This window comes from Phytophthora parasitica, assembly GCF_000247585.1.
Source record: "Phytophthora parasitica INRA-310 unplaced genomic scaffold supercont2.31, whole genome shotgun sequence".
NCBI classification, from domain to species: domain Eukaryota; phylum Oomycota; class Peronosporomycetes; order Peronosporales; family Peronosporaceae; genus Phytophthora; species Phytophthora nicotianae.
Window position 1 is genome coordinate 268,384 of NW_008649017.1, and position 9,101 is coordinate 277,484.

Sequence of the window (9,101 nt, forward strand, 5' to 3'; positions counted from 1 at the left end):
CCTGAAGATGTCGCGACGAAGTACCCGACCGAAGAAGTCACCACGGAGCCTCCAACAGCACCGTGCACTGACCAGGACACAAGCGGTATTGAGGGTGGAGAACAAAGTTCACTACTTCAACGCTGGTATCTATTCCTCAACGGTTTGAGCAAACATTTCCAACTTCCGTGAGCGAGATGACTTCAACGGCGGGTAGACGACTGGGCTAAACAACGGACAGGCGGGGAGTATTGCTGCTTACCATGCTGCCCATTGATCGGTCAGAGTCTCCAACCATTCGACAGCCACCTTTCTTTTTGACAAAAACAGAAACATGCATTCATCCATTTACGTCTTCGTCAGAAAGTAGTCTTGTCGTACTCCTCGATTTCTTAAAATTCCACCCACTCTTGTGCTAGTTGTAACTTTACGAATAACCACCCAAATATTACAACTCGACCGAGCATGTACATTTGATTTGAGCCCCTTTCGAATTAGAGCCTGCTATTGTGTAGAAAAAAATGCAGAGCTAAAAACTTTCGGACAAGTTTCTGGTACAATTACCAAATTACTTGATCCTCGCGATAGCCGCACAACTGCTCGCGATCTGAACAATAGCATTGCATATCTGTCCAAATTTGTTGTTGGTTTGGCTCTTCAAGTAACCTCGTAAAATTCACCGATCTGGACCCCTGCACGTGAGCTTGCAGCAAAAGCATACCATATAATTCATGTTGTAATAGCTGATAAACTGCAAGTATTAATGCCATCTCTCCGCAGTCGACAGCACACATCGTTGTGCATCCTTCACAATCTGAACACGACGATGAATTGTCACTGACACCAAATTGACCTTGTACTAGGTACCAGCTCCAATATCATTTATTTTTATCAAATGAACTGAAAATAAATTTTCTTATGAACATCATGTTGCCAACATACCATTCACGAGATCATTTGAGTCAAGTATCATCTGATGCTGGCGTGAGGCACACCAAGCTGAGCCAATCGACCAGCGACGAAATTCTTCACTTCGTACTTTGGTGCCACCCTGATACAGGTTCATAAGTGATTTCCGATCGAAGCCACTTCCCAAATATCCTTGACAATCCATTTGTTCGGCAGCGATATCGGATGAATGCACACGAAGAAATAACGCGGAATCGGCGTCGGTATCCTAAGCGAGGATAAAACTCAGAATGAAGTATCCACAAGCTTCGGAGAGAGCCTCAGGAATTTTTTGTTCGGGATGGCGATATTACAGATACTCTTTCGAAATTACTACCAGCACCTTCCAAAACTGAGCAAACGATAGAAGCAAATTTGTCTCGCTCGATTCCCGACGCTGTTAGCATATCAGCTCTGCAGGACGCCACTGCACCAACGTCTCCTGTGCGGCGGTGGTTCAGATGGCAAATATGAGTCAGACGCCGCCATAATTCGAGTGTCAGAGCTCAGATAAGGCAATGTGGAGCCTGTTCAAACACCGTTTGCAACGTGCTGCCTCAACGTCAACTGAGCCGAATCAACACCACCGGATGGTCTCGGTGGCATCCTCACATGACACACATGGCTGCAATGCTGCACTTTCACCGAGCGATTTCGGCGCTAATGAACGTTACTTACTGCACTTTCACCATCGTTGAAAACTGCGGCGTGAACTTTGAATCAAGCGTATTCTCTTGTTTTGAACTTTTGATCCAAAAAGTTGTCGCTGCAATTCAATTTTTTTTGATTTTTTTTTTCACAGTCAGCATTCACCACCGAAGAGCTCCGCTACTGGCGTCAGTGCCACAGTGACGAGGTCGACTTGGCATGTCTCGAGCATCTCGAGCTTTGACGTATCCACAGTACAGGACGCCAAATATTCGACGCTGACATTCGAAAGACATCAATGGCCGATTCGGCCAACGATAAGGGTGAGATCTTTGATCTATCACTTCACCGACACGATGCTTGAAGGACATGTCCGCTGTGGCGAGTGGGACTCGGAAATGCCCCCTCGCAAGTCGTAGCTAACGCAGTGAAATCCCTGCAGAAACTTCCAGTGTAGCATGCGCCAACGCCGGACACTCGTATAGACTGGACTTCGCACCTACACTGCCCTTCCACAAGGTGAAGCTGCTGGCTGCCCGGCGCATCATTTTTCTCGACGCTTTTCCACGAAACGCTTCACCAAAGTACCGAGTAAAAGTGGCTTGAAAGCAGCGCACCGAGCTTTGCGCTTCAAGAGGCAGGAAACACTCAGCCGCACATTGGAAAGCACCGAGATGAAGTGTGAGCTTTGCCGGCATCAATCCGAATCAAATCCTATCACCAGACAGCAACACTTTTTCAAACAGAGAAAAAAACGCCTCGATACACTAAAAACTCAAAAAACATTCCCCCACAGCATACAAACACCAAGTCCTTTACATAAAAAACAAACATATAAACTTGGACAGACGAGGCGCAGCGCCATAGAGTCGGTCCAGCGGTCGGCGTGCAAACGACAGGCAGCTGGTCCCAAAAGTGCAAGATCAGCATCAGCCTCAGCCCTCCATCAAAACCGGCACCTATGCCTGCTCATTCTCCGATTCGCCACCTTCCTCCGCTATGGCTCTCAAGACGCTTTTCCTGCTCGCCATTGGCGCCTCCAGCGCGCTGGCCCAGAGCGACGACAGCGGCAGCCTCACCATGGCCGTGGGCACGAACGGCACGACCGTTCAGGCCTCGAGCGGCACCACCGAGTTCATGGGAACCGAGTACAATCCGGACAAGTGCGTGTTGCAGTTTTTGAGTCTCGAGTGCGACGACAACTGCGCCGAACTCAACGGCTACGAGCTCGAGTGCGTGTCGCAGGGCAAGCAGAATGGCAAGGAGAAGAAATTGTGCCAGTGCAAGTCGGAAGACCAAAACTCGTGCCAAAACTCGGCCAACCCGAACGCCACGTCAGGCACGGTGGCCCAGTTTGGCGAGTGTAGCGACCAAAATCAGTGCGTGGACTCGTATGGCTACATTGCCACGTCTAAGGAAGAAGGCCCCATCTGTGCCGAGAAGCTCCACTGCGTCCAGGAGATCAACACGACGGCGACGGAGCCTGCCTCCATCTGCCACACGTGCATGTCGTGCATCGCCCAGAACGACGCGGCTGACAAGCAGCTGGCCGGTGTGAAGCGCTTCAACTGCTCGTCCATTTGCCCCCAGGAGATCCTCGACACTGTTGCCGAGCGCAACGCCGCCGGCGTGGGCATTGCCGACTCGTACTCGCTCACGGCCTCGTCTGCTGGTTCGGACGAGTCGAACTCAAGCACCTCGTCGTCCTCAGCCAGCGGCAGTGCTGCAGGTTCCAGCAGCGCCGCGTCGATCCCCCAGACCAACCTTGCTGCCATCCTCTCGGCCATCATTGGCGTGGCCCTCTTGGGTGCTATGAACTAGGTTGACAGAGATGAAAAATTACCATCACCCTGGTATTAATGTTATCAACCAACGCTTTTCGTTACTAAAAATGCTTTTTTTTTTTCATTGCAACAAATTATGAGAGAACTGTCAAAAGTTGGTACTGACAAAAACAAAGGTGAGACACTACGAGACGTGGAGAGAGTTCAAGCGACTGGTGATGTCGTTGAACACGTAACGTGTACATCGGTCCTTGACGCGGTCGCACTCTGAAGCTTGAAGGCCAATACGTCGCGTTACAGCTCGTCGAGCCTCCTCAGCATCAGACGTCTCCGGCGTGGGCGTCGAGTTCTTGGCTTTCGACAACGGACAGTATCCCTTGATGGACGTGTGGCGAACAGACATCATACCAGTGCCCGGCTCGCGACGAATGATCATCGCTCCACACACGTTTCGGCGAATGGTCTTACGGCCTGGAGAGTCCACAGGCATCGGGTGCAACGAGTCGTCGTCCACGTAGTCCCATAATATCATGCCTCCGTCAGCGCTACGCTGTTCTCGAGTGATGACACGAGCCTCCACCTTGATCTCGTCCGTTTGGCGAGATTCGTCCACAATTTCCAAAATGGGCTCCATGGATGATGCCAGATCTGTGTAGAAAATACGCGATTTGGTCACTCTGTCTTCGTTTTGGTACACTTCGTCCACCGATCGAGATTGGTATGCCACACCAGGGTAGTACACGCCAATCGACCGCATACTAGTGAAAACCAGATCCATCAGCATGTCAAGCGTACACTGAGGCGTCTCTTTGAACAAAAAGACCGAAGTGAACTCCTTGATCACACGTCCATCCCCCGCATCGTCCGTTTGGCAACAATCAGGCGTGTTGGTCGTGGTGTTAAACAGCTCCCGCATCAATCCGTCGTCGAATTCCTGGGCGTCGCGTGTCCCGTCGTGCAACAATTTCACATTACCCGAGTACACTTCTCCAACCGCCAACATTCTCTGGGTCTCGTCCTCTGTGTTCTTTAGCACCAGATTATTTGCCAGTTCCATCTTGCTCTTTGGGAAGTGCGCCACATACTCCTTCCTTCTGGCCAGAGCATCTCTCGACGCTAGGGCGGTGTACGAGTGCACCCAATCGTGGAACTCGAGCGTCTTGGAGCAAGGTAGACCTCCTCCCCCCATTAAGGCCCTCATGCCTCCCAGGAAGGCTGTCTGCTGGAACAAAGCCTGCTTTAGCACCTGGTTCTTCTGCTCGGCCTGCTTCCTCTTGCGTCGTTGCGTCATGGCTTCTTCCTCGTACGCCACGAGCTGGTCGTTGTTAGCCATTTGAGCTCTTCTCTCGGCTCTCAGACTTGATAATTGCTCTGTGAGTCTAACCATCTCGGCCTGTAGCGACGACACGAGGCATTTCTTCTTCTCTCTGTGTCTCTGAACGCTGGAAGCGATCTGGGAGCGGCGTCTCTGCTTCTTCTGCTCCTCCAGAGTCAGTGGCTCCTTTTTCAGACCTGCATCAGCGACCTTCCTGCCTCTACTTCGTCCTTTTGAGAGCTTCTTGGGACCTTCGCTCGCTGCAACGGGTCGTGGAGCAACCGGAACTGCCTCTGGAACGCTATTGGCGCTACTAGAGCTGCTGTAACCTGCTGGAAGGGCGCCAGAGAACGGGGACGACGGCGAGGCCTCGCTCTGGCGGAATAGGACATTCTGGGCCGAGTTTAGCGTCGCCTGGGGCGAATGGTGGCTCAAATTGACGACCGAGGGCGGCGGAAGTGCACTCAGTGCATCGTCGATCAAAAGGTCGCTCAGAATTTCCCAATCTTGGTCGAAATTGGACGGAGGGAGGTCGGAAGACACATCGTCGGATGCGGGTGAAGATGCGCCTTCGCTGCTGCTATAGGCTGACGGGGAGTTCCAAACGTGGGCGGATGGAGGAGGAGACGCGTACGAATACGGTGAGGGTTTGTATGCAGGCGGGGAGGCCGCAGAGGCGCCGGCGTCGGGCACCGCGAACAAGCTCTCCATGGGCGAGGCCTTTGGGATAATGGAGCCGGATTGGTGAAGGTCTGTGGGAGATGAGACACATGGTGCCGTTGAACCTGTGAGACGTGATGGAAAAATCGGTCGATTTTGATGAATTCGCATTTTCAAGAGTACTATATTTTTGTGCTGAAGTGCATTTGAAGGGAAAATATCGCTCTAGAAAGTGATAGTCTTCGTTGATTGATTTATCAGTGGATAACCATTAAATAAATTTATGCAGGCTCTAACGATTGAAGAGAATTCGGTGTGACGGTCGTTGATTGGTTACAATCATTTTACGAGTTAGAGCCAATCGGCGGCTGGTCTCCGTGGACAACCGATTGGGACTGCAGTTAACTGACGTCTGCTCCAAGATCGACTTGTCGGTGCCAGTGACGCCCCAGCAGTGCACACGACAGCGTAACATACGCAGTGGCGTTCGTTGCCGTCCTTATCCCCACGACCAGCCATCGACAACTTGTGGCACTGCCAAGGAAACAAACCGTCAGCCCGCAAGAAATATCCACTGTCCGAAGCTTTTGAAAATGGTCACTAACAGATTATGGGACGGCGTGTTGTTGCTATGGCGATGAGTGAGTCACTCATATTGGTGATCACGTGCGACTGAATTCTGCGTACCGTGTAGATTACTCGACGCACGGATAGAATCAGCACTTGGCGGCACATCGAGTAATCTGGAAGTTGGTTATATAGAGGCAATCGCCGGGGCTGTTGGGATATCTGTCGTCCGTCTCATGCCTTCCTCGTTCGTTATTCGACGCTCTCACTCGATAAATTGCCATCTCAAGTTAACCATTTTACAAGAATCCAGCAGCCAAACCATGAGATTTCAGCACCAAGTTTCAATACTGGGAATACTGTGGATGGCAGCAGTGACGCTCGCCAAGACCCAGGAGAACTCAACAGCAGGTAGAACGTTCCCTACCAAGTCAGGCATTGGAGTCTGGGTCGATCCCGCCACACCGAGCGACCGACATACGTACACGAGCTCACGCGGTCGAAAATGGGATCTCGTCATGAGTGACGAGTTCAACGTCGTGAACCGCAGTTTCCGACCCGGAGACGACCACATCTGGACGTCACTTGAGAAACCGGACGGTGTGAATGGAGCTTTGGAGCTCTATTCGCACAATATGACTTCTACCCGATGTGACGACGACGGCACGTGCTACTTTTACATTAAATCGGTGGACGAAGTGAACGTTATCCACGTCTACAACATGTACACGCACCCGCCTGGGTTTACACATGTCAATTTCTTTTACAGATCGGCGATGGTGCAATCGTGGAACAAATTCTGCTATCAAGGAGGAATGCTAGAGGTGCGTGCGCAGCTCCCCGGGGCCGTGTCGAAGGCTTCTGGCAATCCAGATCTAGCACTGGGTAAATCTGGAAAAGTTGCCACTGCACAGTACTACCCGACATGGCCTGGCATTTGGATGATGGGGAACCTCGGCCGCTCCATTTTCTCGGCCTCGACCAACCGGATGTGGCCGTTTTCCTACAATAAATGCGACCCCAACGTGTTCAACTCGAGCAACCAGCGCATCAGCGCTTGCGACGCTAATCCCGGCTACGGTCTGAACCCGAATCAAGGTCGTGGTGCACCGGAGATCGACGTATTGGAAGGCGGCGGGCTGGCTGTATCGTCGTCGCTTCAAATCGCTCCGGGCATGCCGGACGACTACCGAATGTTTTCACCAGACCCATCGACTGGAGACTATGGAGGCTGCTTCTACGGCTATGCTTGCTCGACTCGCGGAGCGAACAACATCGACGTCCCGACCGCGTATTACCAGCGACAACGAGGCCACCGGTCGTGGTATCAGGGCCTCCAGTATGCGTCCAACAACGAGTGTACACGGAACGCCAGCTTGCAACAGAGTTACAACATCATTGCTGCGTCTATAAAGGCTGGTGTGGAGGAGAACTCTTGCTCGCTAACAACGTGTCCCGCTTCCTATGATGTTCACTCTGATCTGCGACTGATCGACGATCAAGGGGAACTTCACTGGGGCATCAACTACAACGGTACCTGCTTCCCAGTCATCAACTCATACACTGGAGCCTATCTGTGCGACCCCGACAACACCAATTCGAAGTGTACGAGTCCTCGCAATGCGTCCACACCCAAATCTGGAGCCATGAGTTCGTTTGACTACCAGATGGACGCCATCTCGTCCAATTGGCCTCTGCACGTCGGAGCGTACTTGGACTATGTCGTCTACCAGGTAGAATGGGTCACAGGTGAGAACGGCTACGTCCGCTGGATGCTGCACGGTAGTCCGCTCTTTGAAATCGCGGCGTCCTCTATCACTGATGTACCGCAGAATTCCAAGAAATCTAACCCACAGAAGACGATGCTGGAGGAACCCATGTACGTTATCTTCAACGTGGCTCTCTCCGCTACGTGGGGAGCGAAGCCTCCGAACCCCGGTAGCGAATGTCGCGGTGACGGTGCCGATCCAGTGGTGAACAGGATTTGCGACTCCTTCCCCATGTTCTTGAAAGTTGACTACATTCGGTTGTATCAAGATCTAGGCAACGATCTGGACGCAGACAACTATATGCAGGTTGGTTGCGATCCTAAGAGCCACCCAACGAAGGAGTGGATCGAAGGACACTTGGACGAGTACGAGGACAACGACAACAAATGGGAACAAGTAGCTGGCAAGGCTTTCTGCAACTCGAGCGATGATTGCACGATTGGAGGCAGAGTGGGGAAATCTGCACTGAAAACGGGCAAGTGTCAGAAGGCGCGCTGTGTATGTACACATCCGTCGTCGTGGGGCGGGCCGCGGTGCACGACTGCAGTATCTAGTTCGTCTGGGGGGTCTTACTTTACAAGGAACTCGTACGGCCCTCCGATTGGACTGTCGATCGTGTTGGCTACCATAGTTGTGCTGTTATCAGCTGCCTCGACGTACGCTGCGGTGGTGAGAGAAAAGAAGAGAATAGCAGAGACGAAAAACCAGGTCAAGACTGCAGCGGAATTACTGTCCAATGACAGTGACAATGTTCAACGAATTAAGCTTCAGGAGCGCTCTCGCACCAGTAACGAACTCCAGCCCAAAGACAACTACAGCCAGAATTTCGTTTAACTGTAGATTGAAAGGCTACCAAGACCTCAGATGCAACCTGGGGATCCCATCACGGGTAGTTGTACAGTAAGGCTTTGCCCAATGATCGCTTAAAACTTAACGCTACAACAATACATGTAACAGAAAAAATGTGCATTGGTTGAATGTATTTGGCTGCAACAGCGAAAACTGCATACATACCCACTCTACCCACTCAGCTGTGCAAGCAGCGTGTGCCGCGACTTATCGGCCCATGTTACCCGCTTGCCAGTTCTGCTGATTTGTTAACCTGTTCGAAGTCGAGGTCGTTAACTCGCACCGTGAGGATGAAGAAGTCTGTTCGAAACTAAAGGCTTTACAGACGACCTCGTTGTAGCACGCGACGCAGCATGAATGCCAGGATTGGTCATTCCGTTGACCTGTCGTAGTCTTGTAGATGCCTCCATTGGCGTAGTGCACCTTGTTCTCCACTCCGATGCCGTTAGTGCCTTGGTTATCACAAGGCGTGGGCGGAGGAACCGTAGTTGGTGGCTGTGTAGTCGGAGGCTGTGTAGTTGGAGGCTGTGTAGTAGGAGGCTGTGTAGTGGGGCCGTCAGTAGGTCCGTCAGTAGGTCCATC

General features: G+C 51.8%; 6 protein-coding genes across 6 annotated transcripts in view; 3 read left to right on the forward strand and 3 right to left on the reverse strand.

The window, feature by feature from the left end:
• Nucleotides 1-948: 948 nt before the first annotated feature.
• Nucleotides 949-1,619, reverse strand: PPTG_23148 (hypothetical protein; the record flags this gene model as incomplete). The annotated part of the gene is made up of 2 exons (XM_008908707.1): nucleotides 949-1,030; nucleotides 1,606-1,619. 2 exons carry the CDS (start codon nucleotides 1,617-1,619, stop codon nucleotides 949-951), a joined length of 96 nt encoding a protein of 31 aa, XP_008906955.1.
• Nucleotides 1,620-1,873: 254 nt separating this feature from the next.
• On the forward strand, nucleotides 1,874-2,181 carry PPTG_23149 (hypothetical protein; the record flags this gene model as incomplete). The annotated part of the gene is made up of 2 exons (XM_008908708.1): nucleotides 1,874-1,898; nucleotides 2,033-2,181. The coding sequence occupies 2 exons, from the start codon at nucleotides 1,874-1,876 to the stop codon at nucleotides 2,179-2,181; spliced, it is 174 nt and encodes a 57-aa protein (XP_008906956.1).
• A 134-nt stretch (nucleotides 2,182-2,315) lies between these two features.
• On the forward strand, nucleotides 2,316-3,467 carry PPTG_13010 (hypothetical protein). The gene has a single exon (XM_008908709.1). It carries the CDS (start codon nucleotides 2,575-2,577, stop codon nucleotides 3,394-3,396), a length of 822 nt encoding a protein of 273 aa, XP_008906957.1. The 5' UTR covers nucleotides 2,316-2,574; the 3' UTR covers nucleotides 3,397-3,467.
• On the reverse strand, nucleotides 3,450-5,451 carry PPTG_13011 (hypothetical protein). The gene has a single exon (XM_008908710.1). The coding sequence runs from the start codon at nucleotides 5,383-5,385 to the stop codon at nucleotides 3,544-3,546; it is 1,842 nt and encodes a 613-aa protein (XP_008906958.1). The 5' UTR covers nucleotides 5,386-5,451; the 3' UTR covers nucleotides 3,450-3,543.
• Nucleotides 5,452-5,689: 238 nt separating this feature from the next.
• Nucleotides 5,690-8,643, forward strand: PPTG_13012 (hypothetical protein). Its single transcript, XM_008908711.1, has one exon. It carries the CDS (start codon nucleotides 6,138-6,140, stop codon nucleotides 8,502-8,504), a length of 2,367 nt encoding a protein of 788 aa, XP_008906959.1. The 5' UTR covers nucleotides 5,690-6,137; the 3' UTR covers nucleotides 8,505-8,643.
• Nucleotides 8,644-8,726: 83 nt separating this feature from the next.
• Nucleotides 8,727-9,101, reverse strand: part of PPTG_13013 (hypothetical protein) — a gene marked incomplete at both ends in the record, with an annotated part of 3,146 nt that continues 2,771 nt past the window's right edge. The window contains one exon of the mRNA XM_008908712.1: nucleotides 8,727-9,059. Coding sequence (XP_008906960.1) covers nucleotides 8,727-9,059 — 333 coding nt within the window. The remainder of the gene's footprint in view (nucleotides 9,060-9,101) is intronic.